The sequence below is a fragment of the Bubalus kerabau genome, chromosome 6, assembly GCF_029407905.1.
Source record: "Bubalus kerabau isolate K-KA32 ecotype Philippines breed swamp buffalo chromosome 6, PCC_UOA_SB_1v2, whole genome shotgun sequence".
NCBI lineage: Eukaryota > Metazoa > Chordata > Mammalia > Artiodactyla > Bovidae > Bubalus > Bubalus kerabau.
Window position 1 is genome coordinate 21,215,133 of NC_073629.1, and position 19,060 is coordinate 21,234,192.

Below are 19,060 nucleotides of genomic sequence, written 5' to 3' on the forward strand. Positions count from 1 at the left end.
GCAAGAGCTGCGTTTTAAAACCGCCAGGAGCGGGTGGGTGCAGTGTGCTGAATTATCTGTCTCACAACTTCCGCCCGTAAGAAGGATGTTTTCTTCCTTCCTTTAACATTAAAAACAGACAAGACAAAAACAAAAACAAAAAGAAATCCAACAAGCTTCAGAACCGTCCGATAGCCTAGGGAAAGCGCGCCAATCACACAAAGAAAAGGAGGGGGACTGCTGGGATTCAAAATCATTTCTCCGGGACGAACACCTTCCTGGACCTATCGGAGTTAACTGCGCGCTTGGTCGCAGCCAGTAAACACACTGTTTCTGGTTCAGGTCCGCCCTAAAGACTGATAGACATTTATGTAACCCAATGGAGTAGTGAGATGCTGAAGAATCCACCAATACATTCGGGAGGTGGGTGGAGTGTAGGCCAGGGGGTTGGCGGTGCCGTGTCATGGAGGCTCAGTCTCCGAGCAGCCATTGAAGGGGAAGGAACTGAGGGTGTGTGTATGTGTGTGCGTGTGAGTGCGCGCGCGAGTGTGTGGACAAGGAGGTGGGGGCAGCCGAGTTAGAGTCCCAACTCCTTGGACTCCATTTGTGATTCTCTTCTTTCTTCCCCATACCTATCTGGTGGTGGTGGGCGTTTATATTTGCCTTTCTTTTCATTCATTTCCAAATCTTTTAAAAATTTAGGGTTGGGGGTAGTAGGAAAAGCAGGAAAAGGTAAGGGAGGAGAGTAGTAGCAGAAGAGCAGGAGGAGGACATGGAGATGAAGAAGAGGATTAACCTGGAGTTAAGGGACAGAGCCCCGGAGGAGGTGAGATGACTCAGCCCCCTCCCCTTCCTCACGAGCCCTGTCTTCGGAGGATCGGGTTTCTGGGGGTCCTGGTGGGTGTGTGGGGAGGGGTAATGAATTAACCCCCTTCTGGGTAGGGCTGGAGGGAGATATTCAATTTTAACTTTTAAATCATTAAAATCTTAAAATGGCGAAGGGCTTAAGTTTCTAGGGGGCGTTTTTGTGTGTGCTTGGGGGCTTAGCCCCTTCTCCCCTCGAGTCAGGCGTCGTGGCCTCGTGGGGGCTGAAAGCGGGGTGTTGGGGATGGTTCAGCGGCTTCGCTGCCCATGTTCCTGCTCCTTAGGGCCGGCGGCGTGGGCGCGACCCCTCAGTCCCATTCGCCTCTGCCGCAGCCATCGTCGCCTGAGAAGTTAGTCCAACTTTTCTGCAGTGCTGCCAACTCTTTTTTTGGGCCAGGGGGCGTCCCCGGCCTCGAGGCCCCTGGGCGTTCGACGACATCGCGCCGGGCGCTGGTTGGGGTCGCTTGCGTAGTCGGAAGGACGGCGGGCTGCCGGCGGCGCCCACTCCCCCGGGAAGCGGCGCGCGCCGACCGCCGCCAGGCGGAATCTGGGTCAGCGGCTGGTTCTCTGGCCGCGAGGAAGTTTTGGGACTCGTCGTAGTGACCGGAGGTGGGGAGGGGACACGAGACTTTATCCCCTTCGTCCTCCCGCGGTGTAACAAAATTCGGCTCGGCGTGTCGTGTCGTGGAGGCTGCAACTCCAGTTTTCATCCCGGGAGACGGTTTCACAAAACTAAATAAATGGGTCGTAGAAGTTTCGCGTCTTAAAGATAGGTTCGGCGAAACTAAATGATGCGCTCTCGCTGCTGTCGCCTTAGTTAAAGAGACAGGCTTGGGAGGGGCCACGTGAGGCGGGTCGCGGTCAACTTTTCGGGGGTCGGGCGGAAGGCGTTTCCGCCTCCTTTTTGGAGGGAGCCTTCTCGACTTCACCCGGTCCTCCCCGCCCGGGGCGGAGGCGCTGGGGGGAACGCGGGCTGGGAGGCGACCCCTTTTTTCGTTGGGGAGTCCCCGCCCCTTCTGGGGTTTCCCGTCGGTCGGAGCGGCAGGTCGCGAAAGCGGGGCCCATAGCCAGCGAGGAACCTCGCGTTTCTGTTCTCAGTGGAAAACGTCTAGCGTCTTGCTAATTGCAGCCTTCGAAATAAACCCTAAAATTGCAATATAAGGGGTATATTTTTTTCGGGAGGCGTAGAGGTGGTGCTTGTGCGTACCAGCGTAGGGTCCTTTCGGTAGGTTGTAGCGGCGTGAGGAGTGGGAATCCGAGATCTTTACGTACTTTTTAGAAAATACCTTTCCATGAAATTGGTGGGGGGCAGGGAGGAGGAAAAAGAGTCACTACTATCATCCCACAGATAACTTGAAATTTCCTAGGGCCTACTCTTTAAGGACTTAAGGAAAAAACAAAATCAAAGTTAAAAAGCTGTCTCGCAGAAGCACACATTTCGAATGGGCTTTTATGTCTTGGTTGGAAAAGTGGGTTTGCCCCTCCTCCCCCATTTTTATACCTGTTCTATCCCTAGTAATATTCTCGCCAGTTTTGGGGAGTCCCGGATGTCACTTTTTTGCAGCCTCTCCTCCTTCCCCTGTGGTGTAATAACGGTCTCTTATATTTGAATAGCCCTTTACAGTTTACAAAGCACTCTTCGAGTTTGTTATTTACTTTACTACTTCCGACCAACTTGTAAGGTGGATGGTATTGTTTTAGAATCCAACTAAGCAAACGGAGTCTCAGGGCAGTGAAGTTCCTTACTCAAGTGGAAAAACTGGTTTTCTGACACCAAATCTAGTGGCCCTTTCCTCCACTCAGCTAGACTAGGAGTCTGAGACTGAGTGCAGGCACAGCCCTGCCCCACCTGTGACTGACCCCAGGCAGTCATGCTAACCTTCTAGGCCTTGACTTCTTCTGCTCTAAACAGATTATGATGCCTTCCTTTGCTTCCTGAAATACCATGTCATGTTCAAATAGAGAAGGTGGCATTCCTAGTTGCTAACATTTATTTCTCAAAATATCTTAAACGTATTTTTGCATTGAGAATGGAGGGCCAAGGTTTCCTGCCTCCTTTCTAGGTTTAAGTCCTTTTAGGCCCACACCAGAAAGTTTTGTGCTCCAACTCTGACCTGATAGAGGATCCAGCATCTGCCCTTCCACGACTGGGGAGAAGTTACAGAAATTCTACCAGGGTGGCAGGGGAAAATAACATTTAGTCAAGGATGTGTTGTTCTGGGTGATACTGATATTAGAACAAAGAACATCTGAAAGCTGGGCTGTCTGAGAAGGAGCTTTCTAATGTTTCTTCATCAAAGGTAACAACGTATTTTTGAGTTATGGTGACAACCAAAGATAAGGGGGTTTCAAAGTGAAAGAGGGAATAAAACAATTGCCTTTCTTCTCCCTGCCATTTTAGGGCTTACTTAAATCCTTTCTCAGTAACCTCAGTGTCTCCTTACTGCATAAATATATGCCCTGATGTTGAGGATCCTTTTCACAAGTGTCAGAAACACGTTTCACATGGGACTTTTTTCAAAGCTTTATTTCTTATGCAATTAAAAAAATTTTTTTTTAATTAGTGGGACGTCCCTGGTGGTCCAGTGGGCAAGACTCTGTACTCCCAGTGCAAGAGACCCAGGTTCAATCCCTGGTCAGAGAACTAGATACCACATGCTGCAACTAAGATCCAGTACAGCTAAATAAACAAATATATATTAAAAAAATTTTTTATTAGTGATTTGAAGCAGGCATTGAATGTCTTAGCCCAAGTTTAAATTTTAAAAAATTAACTTAAGATATCAGACTTTGTGTTTCGATTTTGGGGGAGAATGAAAAGGATCTATATAAGGGGATTGGTGGTTTTAATATTCATGTTTCCAGAGTGTCAGGATCCAGGTCTTTTTGCTAAACAAACTGAAGAATCATTCATATTCTCTCTCCTAGGTAACAGAATTGGTCCTTGATAATTGCCTCTGTGTCAATGGGGAAATTGAGGGCCTGAATGATACTTTTAAAAAACTAGAGTTTCTGAGTATGGCTAATGTGGAACTAAGTTCACTGGCCCGGCTGCCCAGCTTAAATAAACTTCGGAAGGTAAGTTGGCATTAGGCATGAGAGTATCATGATTTTGATGTCAAGGGCTATTACGCACATTTTTTCCCACATGAAATGATGATTCTGCCTTTTAATCAGAAGCCTCTATGTTTCTAGAGGTAAGAAAATGGGTTGTTTAGCATTTTGAAATCCACTGTAATATTGCTTTGGTTGTGGAAATTTAATAATGAAATCACTTTATGACATGAACTTAACACCTACCAAATGTTTTTCTCTGAAGTGTAATATACAACTATTATACAACTGGAACCAAACCTGGTTAGAAGTCTATAGAGATTCTAATATTTTATTTGGTGATCATAGATGGGAATTTGGAAATTAAAGACTTCTGAAAGTCTTTCTTGAAGGCAAAGAGAATGACAATTGTTTTCTTCTTTAAATTGATAATATTTTAGAAATCTTAAATGTGTCCCTAAGCCTCTGCCATTCTTTGTTTTCTTCTCATGTTGAATATATAGTTGGAACTTAGTGACAATATAATTTCTGGAGGCTTGGAAGTCCTGGCAGAGAAATGCCCAAATCTTACTTACCTCAATTTGAGTGGAAACAAAATCAAAGATCTCAGTACAGTAGAAGCTTTGGTAAGTGGAAAGGTTTGTCTCGGGACTTGCTTTTTTTTGGTTGAATTTTCTGAGATTTGCTTGAGTTTTATCCTATTGACTTGTAATTCACTCTTGTGAAACTTGAGTTTATTATATGTTGTGATTTATCTGAATATTATAAAACATTCAGATAAATGTTTAAATCAGTAGGAAATTTATTTTGTCATCAACTTCAGGAGTTGAATATCTGGTTGTAAAATTTCCAGTATTTTCTTAAATTCTGTTCCTTCTTTCTTGATTATTTTTTGAGTTATTTCATTATTTGCTCCTAGTTTCCTGGTATGAGGGAAGGAAAAGAGATGAAGTGAAACTCTGAAAACTTAGCAAAAAAAAAAAGCTTGGGGGAGGTTGAAATTGTTGAAAATAAGGTTGATTGTGGATTTAAACTAACCATGTTATTGTTGTTGCCTCTTTATGCACAGATTCAGTCAACAAAGTATATTGAGTGCCACTACAGGCAAAGCACTAAGCCAGGTGCTAGAGAGAGCAGTGACCGAAACCGAGTCCCTGCTCTTGTGGCGTTGACCTGCGAGGGCCTATTAGAATTAACTGTGCTCGATACAATAACCCTTCATTAGAAAATTCTAAACATCTGGAATTCTCTTGACTTCAAGTTCTATACATTTTCTGGTTCATGAATTAAAAAGGAATAACATGAGATTTTAAATCGTGAATGTAATTTTTTACTTTTTACCTTTCTAGCAAAATCTTAAAAATTTGAAGAGTCTTGACTTGTTTAACTGTGAGATCACAAACCTGGAAGATTACAGAGAAAGTATTTTTGAACTGCTGCAGCAAATCACATACTTAGATGGATTTGACCAGGAGGATAATGAAGCACCAGACTCAGAAGAGGAGGATGATGAGGGTAATCATTCTTAATACTATAAATGTGTCACAATTATAGCCTCGACCCTAGCTAGTAAATTAGATTGGACTTGGGTATTTAAGTGTGGGGAATAAAAGATGTAAGACAAGAAAAACTTAAAACCCACAGCCCTAGTCCTGTGTTTGTTCAGATTTCTGATTGCTTTGGGGAATTTAATGGTTATTATAATGTTAAGCTCCATGAAATTTTATATTTATGTAAACCTCACCACTACTCAGTAAAATGGTAACTTTTTTTGGAGGGGGGTAACTTTTAAAATAGTATTAAAAACAAACCAAAAACCATTCATCACATAATTATCCATAAAAGTCACAAAGTCGAAACAAGTATATAACAGATAAGCAAAATGTGATATATCCATACAATGGAATCTTAATCAGCCATAAAAATGACTGAAGTACTGATGCATGCTACAATGTGTGTGAACCTTGAAAACATTCTGCTAAGTGAAAGAAGCCATATTCAGAAAGCCACATATTGTATGACACTGTTTATATGAAATGTCATACAATATGTGTGGCATTTGCCTCAAATTCGTAGGCAAATTCATAGAGACAGAAAGTAGAGTAATGATTGTTAGGGATCTGGGAGAGGAGAATTGTGAGTGACTATTAATGGATATAGGTTTTTTTGTTTTTGTAGGGGGTGATGGAAATGTTCTAGGAGTTGAACATTTTCAGATAAATGGGTGACTAATAGATCAGATGACAGAACAGCTGTTGTTAGTGATGGGACACTGTTGCTATTGGTTGAAAAGTTATTCACTTGAAAGAAGAAATTTGATGGATAAACAGTTTTACAAAATGATGGAATGATTGACAGGTTTTAAAGACTATGAAGTAAAATCAACTTCAGTACATGTAATGTTTTTAAAAGAATCTATACATTGGGAAAATTTTAATGTTTAGATACTGTATTTCTCAAATAGTAAATAGGGATGTTATAAAAGAGAAATCTTAAAAAAAAATCACCCTGAGATACTTTCTACCCATTGGCTTAAGAATCTGAGGGGCCAGAGCAAAAATATTTGCCCAGATGTTTGCTCATCTTTTAAAATATTCTAAAAGATGGAGATGAAGATGATGAAGAGGAAGAGGAAGATGAAGCTGGTCCACCTGAAGGATATGAGGAAGAGGAGGAAGAAGAAGAGGAGGATGAGGATGAGGATGAAGATGAAGCAGGCTCAGAACTGGGAGAGGGAGAAGAGGAGGTGGGCCTCTCATACTTGATGAAAGAAGAAATTCAGGTGAATAGACCTTATGTGTAGAGAAAATTAACTCTTTAGGCATAGCATTAAGTAATATAAAAAGTAAGTTGTGTAGAAATTTGAGTTTTTTCCACAACTCTGTGTATCCACCTGCTTTTTTCCCCTACTGTCCCCCAGTTCATACTATATCCAGATAATCATAAACCCTATGATTTTGCCTCCCAGATATCTTTCAAATCCATCTTTCCCTCAGTAGCATGGTATAGTGGAAACATTTTACAAGTGTTTCTGAGCCCCAGTTTATGCATTTATACAACTGAGATTTATACCAACTTCAGAGTCGTTAAGGATTTAACAGACTAGTATCTGTGAAGTATCTAGTTGCTGGCACGTTGTAGGCACTCATGGAAACTTTCCTTTCCCCTAATTATTTTTTGCTTATGCTTTTCCAGTAGTTTTCTAAATGGTCTCTCTGAGAACAGCGTTACTACTTAGGTGTATCCTCCACAGTGCTTGCCTGTGTGGTCTGCATGCAAATGTGATTGTATCACTAGCCTGCTTGAAACCCTTTAATGTTTCCCTGTTACCACCACGATATACAAGGCCCTCCATTATCTAGCCTCTGCTTCCTTCTCTAGCTTCATCTCCCTTAGTACCGAATTAAATCATCACACGAAGCTATTACTGCCTTTCTGTCTGTACACACATTGTTTACTTTATCCGAAACGACTTGCTAGCCATGCCTTCTAATGAACTTTTCTTTTTTCTCAGGTAAACATCAATATACTAAAGCATGTAAAGTGGACCGATTTTATGTACAACTCCATGAAATATTATATATGTACACACTTGTGTAACCACTACTCAAATTGTGCCTCATGATCCTTTAAACACTCAGCTCTGGAGTTGCCTCATTATTGAAGCTTTCTGTAATTTTAAAGGGACAGACACTCCTTCCTCTTTTACCTTTGAACCTATAGACATTTTGTAAAAACTTATTTGGCCACTTTCTACTAGATGGCTCGTTTAGGGAGGAGCTATTCATCTTTGTGTCTCAGCATCTAATACATTGATTGGGACATAGTAGGTTCACAGGAAATGTCAGTTGACTAGAACGAATGATCTGTAATTGCTGGGAGTTTAGATAAGTTATTAAGTTTTCTCTTAATGTAAAATTATTGAGTTTTGTTTTCATCATTCATAATTTAATATTTATTATTAAAAATAACCTCTTATTTAGACTAGAAATTGTATTTTTATTTGTTTTCCTAATGACTTGTACATTACTTAAACAGTATCACTGATTAATGATGATTTTTCTCTGATACCATTTTAAATATGAAACTAGTATAGAAAAAAAATGGCACTTAAATTTGCTTGGGGCCTTAGTGAGTTAGGATCTTTACAATAATGAAGAATAGAACTTTTAAGTATTCAGGGAGAAAGGCAACCTATTCAGTTTTTATCAGCATACAACTTGAATATTTTCCCCATAAGTTTTAATTTATTTAGTAAAATAATAGACTTGTTATTTTGTAATTTGATTTTTTTTTTGCCTTTGGCTGCACTGCTCCATTTGTGTGACCTTAGTTCCCTGATCAGAGATCAAACCCATGACCCTACTACAGTGGAAGTAGAGTCCTAACCACTAAACCACCAGTCCTTGCAGTTGATTTTTACTTTCTGTGCCAATAATTCTTCTTTAAATAGTATTAAGTCATTTAAAAATGACCTTCAGCTAACTTTGAATGTTTATATTCATCCTTCTGTTGAGTATTGGGAAATATTAACTAAAAATGATGTGGTGAAGTATAGAGCAAACATCTTTAAGATAATATATATAACATTAAGTCAATGTGGTACCCAGGTAGCTGAGTCCAGAAGTTATCGATCATGATGAGATAATTTGGGTGTTTTTTAAAATGAAGTCTTGTTTTTAGAAGCTAAGAGCCAAAGAACCTTCAGAAAGTAAGATTAAAAAAAAATTAGAAGGAAATAGAAATGATATTTGATTAGCTACTTTTTTGTTTGGGTTATTTCTATTTCAGCTGCTCTTCAGATGTAAGGAATTAATATGTATAAAGAAGGAGTAATATGTAGTATACTTCATTAAAAATGGAGATGGAGGATTTAGGAGAACTGGGAATTACCGTGTTTTTGCACTATTCACAGTATTAACACAAAAGAGGAAACATTTTATAAATCACTAATTAGGACGCGACCATAATCTTTACAGAGCAAATATCTGGTAATCTAATAGATTGTGTGTGTGTGTGTGTGTGTGTGTGTGTGTGTGTGTGTGTGTATTTAGCTGTGCTGGGTCTTCATTGTAGCACACAGGATTTAGTTTTCTGAACTCCACGCTCCCTGCCTTGTAAGCACTGAGTCATAGCCAAAGGACCACCAGGGAAGTCTCTAGATGATATATATTTTTTTAAAGGCATAAAAAGATGATATATTTTTTAAAAAGGCATAAAAACATGAATTGATTAATCATGTTTTGTATAAAACAAAATCCAGAGAAATAATTTGCTTTTTAAAGTTGAGCTTTTCTAAATTACCATGGAATACATGTGATTAGTATTTCAAGTGGTTTGATTTTTTTTTTAATTTATAAATATTTAAATACCCTCATTTGTCATTCCTTGCAGATTGAAGTGTTTAAAAAAATGTTCTTTACTTTCTCCTTTTCCTCTCCCTTTCCCTACTCTTCTCTCCCCTCTCTCCTCTACCCCCTTCTCTTCCTTTTTTATGTGAGTATAAGCCCACACATTTTCCTGATTTTTACTATAGTTGCTTAGTTTATTTGCTACCCCATCAGTTGCTTATGCTTTTTGTAGCTTGGATGTCCTGGTATGGAGTGTTTTAAGGTTTGAATTGACTGAGAACGGTTTCTGATACGTGTCATGCAGTTTAGTTTCTTAGGGGCTTCAAGCTAAATGGGGGAAAAATAGGTTCTGATTAATATTTCTAGATACAAATGGAGCTGTGGTTATTTTGAAAAAGGTGGTCATCCAAGTTTTTCTTAACTCCCAAGCAGTTTTTAACATTTGCCATTTTAAACTATTTTAAGGAGGTGTACACTGTTTTGAGATTGGAGGGGGTCTCTAGATTGATTGCATTTTTAAAAATATATATTAGAACTTAACCATCTGGAACACAACCAAGCACAAGGCAGTAATGTTTAAAATGTAAAAGTGTAAAAGGTCTAAGTAACAAAAGACATTTTCTTTGTAGGAGAATATTCAAGCTGTTACTCTAAACCTCTTTTCTCTTTTATATTCAGTTCTTTGGTAAGCTTGTTGATTTAGTTTCTGAATCCATAGCAGATTAAAATTGACATTGTAAGTAACTGTAAAAGAGCAGGCATTAGGAAAAGATACAACTCAAAGTAGAGGCCAAGAGTCACTTTAAAAAGGAGAAAACCACATTACATATATTAATAGTCTTTGAGGAAATTGGCATATACTAATTAGTATACTGCTCATCGTCAAAATGGTGACTATGATAATTCAAGGAAAAGGTTTAGCATAAAATGGTAGAAGTGTGCAATGCATTTTAGAGATTTTATCCCAATTTGCTTAAAAAAAAAAGGTTATGATGTTTGTAGGCTGTGTTTAAATCTTAGTTATCCAAAACACCTCATCCCACAAGAGTTATAGATCAAATTTTATTGATTTTTATTGATATTTGCTATTTTGCTGTGTAGATTTTTAGATGTAGAAAGAACTTAGAGATCTTTCTAGATGAATACTTCTTTCATTGATTGGAAAACTGAGGTCCAGAGAGATTAAGTGACTTACTCCATACGTATAACTGTGTTGGAGCTATGATTCAGGTGATTCCTTCCTCAGTCTATGAAACAGAAGACTGTCTTTGAAATAGTCAATAATTACTCTGTCTATTAGCCACTGGGCACATTTGCTTATTTAGTTAAAGTAAAATAAAATTCAGTTCCTCATTTGCACTGGTCACATTTCAGATGCTCAGTTGGCTGTGTGTGACTAGTGGTTACTGCATTGAACAGCACAGATACAGAACATTTTCTGTTTTTGCAGAAAGTTCTTTTGAACATTGTTGTTCTCAACCATAACTTATTTTCATGAAGAAACTGAAGTATAGTTGATTTCCAGTGTTGTGTTAGTTTCTGGTATATAACAAAGTGATTCAGATATATATATACACACACACACACACATATACACTTTTTCATAATTTTTCCATTTTGGTTTATTGCAGGATATTAGATCCCTGTGCTATACAGTAGGACCTTGTTGTTTATCTATTTTATGTATATAGTAGTTTATAGCTCCTAATCCCAAACTCCCAATTTATCCCTCCTTCATCCCCTTTGGTAACCATAAGTTTGTTTTCTGTGTCTGTGAGTCTATTTCTGTTTTTAAATAAGTTTATTTGTGTCATATTCAAACTGAATCTTTGAATCTCAAGGATGAAGATGATGATGATGACTATGTTGAAGAAGGGGAAGAAGAAGAAGAAGAAGAGGGTGAGTTACATTAGCCATTCAAAAATCCTAAAAAGCCTTTTTTCATGGGTTTTAAAGAATGTGTCTATAATTCAAATTATCACTGATCTCTTTGATATTGGTAACATATCACACAATTCCTTGAAAGGTATAAAACCTTTTTAAAGAGGAATTTTCTCAGGACATTCATTAATTCCATTTAAAAGAAAAAAAAAACAAAACCAGCTTATAACATTTGTTTGAAAACAGGAATGAAGAGATAATGGGACCATAAGCTCAATTTATTATTTTTTTATAGCCTTTCATTTTGAAGAGGGTGAAACCTTATTTATGAGAGAAGAGCAGTTGAACTCCAGATAATGCCTGTTTTAGATTTGCCCTCTCATTGGGCTTCCCTGGTGGCTCAGAGGTTAAAGTGTCTGCCTGGAATGTGGGAGACCCGGCTTTGATCCCTGGGTCAGGAAGATCCCCTGGAGAAGGAACTGGCACCCCACTCCAGTACTCTTGCCTGGAGAATCCCATGGAGGGAGGAGCCTGGTAGGCTACAGTCAACGGGGTCGCAAAGAGTCGGACATGACTGAGCGACTCCACTCCACTTCACTTCACTCTCTTTACCTAGGTCTTTCAAGAAATTTAAAAATTTAGTAACAGTTCCATTAATGTTTCTTGATCTGTACTTCATGATTTGGCCACAAGGGTGCATAGCAAGCTGTCATTATTTATGGATTTCTAAGTCTATTAAGGTTGTTTCAATACTGAACTTAAAAGTAATGCAGAGGGGAAACCTAACCTATAATTTTCTTGTGCCATTAACTTTAACTAAGATAGATTCAAAATTTTGTAGCCTAACATATACTCATTTAAAATTAAGTATTATGAACAGTTTTCCTTTTATTTTTTCAGAAGAAGAAGGTCTTCGAGGGGAAAAGAGGAAACGAGATGCTGAAGATGATGGAGAGGAAGAAGATGACTAGATCATTCTAAGACCAGATTTCCTAATGTTCCTGGGTGTGCAATAGAGTGATCACATCTTCTTTGTTTCTTCTTGTATGATAGCTATCCCTCCAGAATATAATGTGTAACTTTTTATAGGAAAAGTGTGGTTTTACTATTTTTGCCTTATCATTCCAAATAAGATTAACTAGTCTGTTAATGATCATATTGTATGTAGAGAAAAATTTTCATTGACCCCCCCATTGTGAAATTCCCTAGCAGTTTATTTAGAATCTTAAATTTTCTAATTAAAGCTCATTGTATTAGTCATTTTTAGCATAATTAAAATATGATCGCTTTTACACAGGCATAGTATGGTGCATTTCATTCATAGGGTTTTAAAGTTATTTATAAATTCACTGAAATCACAGTTGGCTGAAATCTGGAATGAAAATAGTCTCTTGAATGCTAAGTTGGTTATTTTTTTAGAGGCAACCCGGAGATCTTTAGTTTGAAGGCAGTGCCTTTTTTTGGGCTGAGGGTAATTGAGTGCTTTTTTTTCACATGAATAGCTTGGAAAGTAGGAGCAGAATAGTAAAGGTTCTATTCAACAATATAGTTCATGGCATTTGTGGAACCTTCTAAAACCTTTTAAGCTAGGTGACTAAGAAGATTTTTGTTTTCAAGGAAAAATTGCTTATACTGAGTTGAGAGACATGTAGGTGAGCCCTTTCTTGCTCCAGCTGAAGATCATGGCCTGCCAACGGTTGTTATTTTAAGTGTGCACTCTTGTTTTCCTTTCAGTGATTCTCTTATGATCACCTTCCTTTCTTGTTTCACTCCCTTCCCTCTTCTCAAAAAACAGTTGGGAAACAGGGACACCCAGGATGACTCTGTTTTATACCTCAACCACCTTTTCAGACCTGTGTCAGTCTTAAACAAACTAAGTGAAAGAAACTGAGTATTTTCTGAAATACGGATATTATTATCAATACAGTTTTATGCAACAGACTCTGCTTACTGTAAATCTTTCTTGACAAGATATACAGACTGTATTAGGAAGATGGAGAAAGAAAAGAACAGAGGAGACTCTTGGAAGCAGCACTGTGTTCCTCAAAGTGAAAGTGAAGTCACTCAGTCGTGTCTGACTCTTTGCGACCCCATGGACTAGAGCCTACCAGGCTCCTTCGTCCATGGGATTTTCCAGGCAAGAGTACTGGAGTGGGGTGCCATTGCCTTCTCCGAAAGTCAGAACAATTGCCTGGTGATAATGAGACATTCAAATCAGATTAGCTTTCCAAATGATTTAGATACCACTTTGCAAAGCATGGGCTTCCCAGGTAGCGCTAGTGGTAAAGAATTCACTTGCCAGTACAGGAGACATAAGAGATGCGGGTTTGATCCCTGAGTTGGGAAGATCCCCTGGAAGAGGGCATGGCAACCCACTCCAGTATTCTTGCCTGGAGAATCCCAGGGACAGAGGGGCCTGAGTGGCTATAATCCATAGGACTGCAGAGTCAGACATGACTGAACCGACTTAAGAACGCACACACTGCAAAGTAGTTCTAATTTTTCTGAGCAGAACCTTTATTCTTTGTATAGTTTTAAAGCATTATTACCAGTTATAGCATTTAATTGGAATACACTGGACAGCTGGGAAAATATTTGAAACTAAATCAATATTAAGATTTGTTTTAAAAAAAAAAAGATTTGTTTTCAGGTAGATGTCTATTAAAAATAGAAACATTTGGGATAACCGAGTGTGTGTTTCCTTATACAACTACTAAATATAATATTATGAGTAGGCAAGTACATCTTTTTTGTTGTTGTGGAGGCTCCATGTTCAAGGCAATTGCTTTCTTAATTTTGGCTAGCTGAAAATTTTTTCCCCTTTGTTTTGAATATGTGTAAGTTTTTAAAAAGTATCAGCAAATTAGTTGGTTACACTTTCATACTGGGACACATTTAAATTACTAAGAACTGTATTACTTCTTTCTTAGTTTAAAATGTATGACAGGGTTTTAAAGTAAAAAATTACGAAGTTATTTCTGGATAAACTAAAAAAGCTGTGTAACTGAAATAAAACTGTTGGGATAAGTTTAGTTGGGGGGTTGGAATCTCCAAAAGGCTAACATTTTACTCCTTTTTAACAATTATAATACCCTGTTTTAATTCCGAAGAATTCTTATTGCATAATATGCCAGATTATAAGATACTTTAAAAGTTAAATCTATATATTGACTTTCTTATCAATCATCTTACTGTGCAATCAAAATGATCAAAATTAGAGTTCTTTGGTTTGAAAACAACACTTAGAGCCTCCAAATAACTTTCTAAGAGTTATTTAGCTTTGTGGGTGATATTTTCATGCAAATAAGTAAGGGTGGGTTTTATATTTTGTAGAAGTTTTTGGTCCTATTTTAATGCTCTTTGTATGGCAGTATGTATATAGTGTGTTAAATTCCTCAAGACCCTCCTTGAAAACTTTGAAGTTAATACTTTTGTGCAACTGTGTTTTGAATAAAGCCATGACAGTGTTAAAAACAAACAAAAAAAGGCAGTACTGATTATTATTTTATTGTTTCTGACCCCTGTTTTTTTCTGTGACTGCTGTAATTTAAAGTTTTTGAAAGTGAATTGCTTCAAATAAATTGAAGAGTTGTTACTGATTAGTTTCACTGTATGACATTCATTTTTTGAACATCACCACTGGGGCTTTGAAGGTCTTTCCTAAAACAGAATCAGCTTGAAAGTTAACATTCAAACACGAATGTGATATGAGATAATACAGTGTAATAGTTTAACTCATTAACTTTTCCCAAGGGATTGCAAACTGAGCCAGTACTTTTTGTATTTTGATTTGAAGTAATAACTTTATATCTACAGTTGAAGTAACTATTGTTTATAGATACCCAAAGTGATTATAAACCTCTTGTACAGCAAATAGTTTTCTAAAATGAGTCTAAAGTCTCCATTAGTACTGTATGTTTATCTTCAGAGTCCTTAGATAATATAAATACAAATAATTCTTGCATGTTTATCTTGAGTAAATCCAACCCGAAACAAACTTTATCTGCTCTCATTTTGGTTTTCTTGTGATACGTGGTTTTTTAAGTTTCATTTGTAGGCAACTCTGGAATTTGATAAAGTCAAGGAACAAGTATAATGTTAAGTAATGTTTTCATGTATTTTAATTATGGAACTCTGCCTCCTGAGAGATGGAAAATACTGAAGTACATTTCAACTGCAGGGATTATTGAAATTAGTATGGTATTTTCTGGTTTTATGGCTTAAAACAATTCAAAACTTATCCCTTCTAGGTTAAAGATGATGGTAGTAATAACACTAGTTTTTGGTGGAGATGTTAGATAATGAAGCCATTCTTTGAGAGAATGAGATTCAAAAACACTCAAGTATTGTTTATTCCTTCCCTCATAGTTCAGTCGGTAAAGAATCTGCCTGCAGTGTAGGAGACCTGGGCTCTATCCCTGGGTAGGTAAGATCCTCTGGAGAAGGAAATGGCAACCCACTCCAGTATCTTTGCCTGGAAAATCCCATGGACAGAGGAGCCTGGTGGGGTGCAGTCCATGGGGTTGCAAAGCGTCAGGCACGACTGAGCAGCTAACAAACACAACTTCATTCCTTGTTCTATATTTTAAAGAGGCTTTGGAACATGTGACATTTATTCTTCCCATGGCTGAAGATTTTCCCTCTGTTCTTCCTAGTACTGGATGCAATGTTATTTTGCAGCTGTTGTTTAATAATAGCATTCTACTACTGCATTCCTTTTTCATGTACTAATCAGCCTAAGATTTGAGAACCTGGCTTGGATAATTTGGTTTTAGGCAGCTACTTGTGTTACTAGTCTAATGAAGAGCCCTAACATGGAGAACGGGTTTTACCACAAAAGTAGGAGATACAGATTGGATCCCTGTGTCAGAAAGATCCCCTGGAGGAGGAAATGGCAACTCACTCCAGTAGTCTTACCTGGAAAAACCCCACGGACAGGATCTCGGCAGGCTACAGTCCATGGGGTTGCAGAGTAGGATACGCACACCACCTTTCTGTGTGGTAAGACCATGTGGTTATCCCATGACAGCAGTTCTGCTTGAGAAAGAATCAGAAGCAAGCCAAGTTAATGGCTTTCAATTTTATGAATATTTGCAAATTATTTTTTTGTTAAAGCATCATTTGTACCTGGTTATTTATAAAATGAACATGTCCACATTACACATCTGCAGGCCACCAAATTAGGCATACAACATTGGTGAAAACGCATTCTAGCTGTTCAAGAAGTGATTTTGACCCCGTAAAGAGTTGCCTAATTTCTCAATCTCCTATTCAATGCTCACACTGCACCATCTTGCAGATGAAGGCCATGACCTGCGCCCTCCATTTTAGTTGTTAACTTCTGGATAGACTCACTCCCACAGCTCCAGAATTAACAGAGGCTACAGGGTTTCTCCACTAGGAGGCATTTTCTCCCACAGTCCTCTTTTCTAAGCACGAAGAAGTCAGTAACTGTGCTCAATGGAGCCCAAGGCCATTTATAAAGACTAGCTCTGTCTGAGGAATACTGGGGTTGGTAGAAGAATCTATAAATATTATGGAACGAACTGGAGTTGGAGCAACTTTTATTTTTTTTTTAAACTAATGACAGCAGCAACAGAGGAAGCTAGCATCTGCAAGGGAAGCAAGTACCATCACAGCGCAACTCCAGCTGAGAAACCAGTGTAGGTCGTTTTTAGCGGTGCATCCCGCCCCCGTTTTCTGAAAATATTCTGAGTTAAGAACAATCTCATTTGTGCAGTGTTGAGGATTTATTATTCGTAGGAAATGAGTGAAATCTTTCTGAATAGGATTCCACATTTGAGGGGGGTGGGGTGGGTGTGTGTCTTATTCTTACCACGCTGTCCATATTGGGATATGTGTAGGGAAATTTAAAATTGTTTTGACATATTTGGCATTTTATCCTCTTGCAGTACTGCTTGATTCCCCACTGCGAAGGTTCCTGGGCTGTAGGAGTCAATTCATGATGGATTAGAACCCTAGAATTCAGCCCCATTCATCTTGTTTTTACCCCATGTCATTCTTACTTTGCGGACTCCAGCTTTAAGGCTGAGTTTCTCTAAAGCCTGTCTCCTGCCACACTCCTCTGGGGCGAACTAACCACACCGTGCAGATTATCTTATACTAGTATCAGTACTCTCGGATTCTTGATAGCAGTCTGGAATAAACAGCGGGAGATTTTACTTCAATGTTTATACTGAAATAAAATAACCTCAGGGTATATATCTGAGGTTTTCTGTTATAGTCTCTGCCTTAATTTTTACCTTAATTTCCCTAATCTCTACCACTGCGCTATAAAGCAGTTTTTCTTTCCTCAGTGAGTTCAGTTCAGTCGCCCAGTCGTCTCCGACTGTTTGCGACCCCATAGACTGCAGCCCATGGACTTTCTCTTCCTAGAAGACTTTTCACAGCAAGACGCCCTCCAGCGATTCTGGAATCTCGCGCGGTCGTAATAGGAGTAGAGCGTGATGGCGAGAGCAACAGGACTTCAAACTACACAAGTAACACTCTAGTTACAGGGGAAACGAAATAAAAAGCGCTAATCACTTTAGAGTGTGCCCCTGACTTGATTCAAGAAACCCATGGTAAAAAGTTATGACAAACTAGTTTCTTAAATTCAAAAGCGAAGTCGAAATGTCAGGAATTTAGAAAGAGGTCAGGACTCCGGCCCAACCGGGGCTACCCACATTGCTCTACAAGGGCGCTTTCCGAAGCGCCGCCGATTGGGCCAGAAATGCCGCATTCCGGTCACGTGCCTTCGCCCCACCCTCCTCCCTGCTCCCTCCTCCCCGCGCCTCTAGGAAAGCTGGGGCTACTTCATGCCTTCAGCTTCAAGTCAGCGAGTTGCGCATGCGTGAGGCGTGGCGACAGCGGTCACCTGTGAATGGGTCCCTCTGCCTCCGCCCTCTGATGAGGAGAGAAGCTCGTCCATCGGCCCTTAGGACCTTCCTTTTCTTTAGTCACTCGTATCTTACAGCTCTCGTTTAACAGTTTACAGAGCTTCTGTGCGTTCTCAGTCGCTTCAGCCGTGTCCGATTCTGTGCGACCCTATGGATCAGGTTGCCATGCCCTCCTTTAGGAAATCTTCCCAACCCAGGGATTGAACCCGCGTGTTTTAGGTCTCCCGCAATGGCAGGCGGGTTTTTTTTTTTTTTTACCACTAGCGCCACCTGGCCAACAGAGCTTCTGTTTCCTTTCTAATTTTCAAATATTGAATGCTCTTAGTCCCACATTTGCGAATATCATCCAATTTAATGACTATAAACTGAGGTGTGTTAGGTGCGATTCGAGCCGAGGCCACTTTGCTTCTCCGTCTCGTTCGTGCCTTTCCGCTTCAAGTTTGCACTTGAATAACCTTTGTTCAGTGGTAACCTTTGCTTCTCCTCAGTAGCTAGCTAGCCTGCTCTGCGGTTCCTATTCCCATTTTCTCTATCTTGAAGCAAGAATTGCTGGATTGATCTGAGCCTTAATAGTTGAAGTAGGTATCTAAGGACGAATCAATTCTGGAGAATATTAGAGCAACCAACTGGCCAGAGGGAAATCACTGAAAAATGATGCGGAACCCACGTGTAAAATAAAGAGCTGTAACTTAACATACGATCTTTTTATTCTCTCCTAGAAGGGAAGAAGGGAAATATTGGGGAACTTTTATGAAGGTCAGTTTGCAGGCTTTTAGTTAAAGTAACGAAACTGTAGTTTGTTTGAAGTGTCTCAAACTTTTGGAGAGGAATTGTCATCAAATTTATACTTTTAATATTTTTATTGGAATCAGTAAGTCACCTTTCAGGGACTTTTTCCTTCAGTTTGTCTTGTACACCAGAAAGGTTTTTTTGGAGCTATGGAAGGTGTCAGCAAACGAATTCTTGGGTACACAATTTTTATAAAAATGTTAAAGGATGGGTTCTTGTCTTATATAAAAGTAGCAACTATAA

The 19,060-nt window shown here is 39.1% G+C and overlaps 1 protein-coding gene across 4 annotated transcripts; it reads left to right on the forward strand.

Annotated features, from left to right (window-relative positions):
* The first annotated feature begins 386 nt into the window (after positions 1–386).
* Positions 387–14,731, forward strand: ANP32E (acidic nuclear phosphoprotein 32 family member E). 4 transcript variants are annotated; one of them, XM_055584466.1, is made up of 7 exons: positions 394–805; positions 3,772–3,921; positions 4,401–4,523; positions 5,247–5,412; positions 6,501–6,679; positions 11,090–11,147; positions 12,033–14,731. In XM_055584466.1, the coding sequence occupies exons 1-7, from the start codon at positions 752–754 to the stop codon at positions 12,098–12,100; spliced, it is 798 nt and encodes a 265-aa protein (XP_055440441.1). In that variant the 5' UTR covers positions 394–751; the 3' UTR covers positions 12,101–14,731. The 4 variants fall into 4 exon arrangements, with proteins under 4 accessions (XP_055440444.1, XP_055440441.1, XP_055440440.1 ...); XM_055584465.1 differs by having other exon boundaries at positions 396–805; positions 12,030–14,731; XM_055584468.1 differs by lacking the exon at positions 394–805 and adding an exon at positions 1,318–1,452 and having other exon boundaries at positions 12,030–14,731.
* Positions 14,732–19,060: the final 4,329 nt, after the last annotated feature.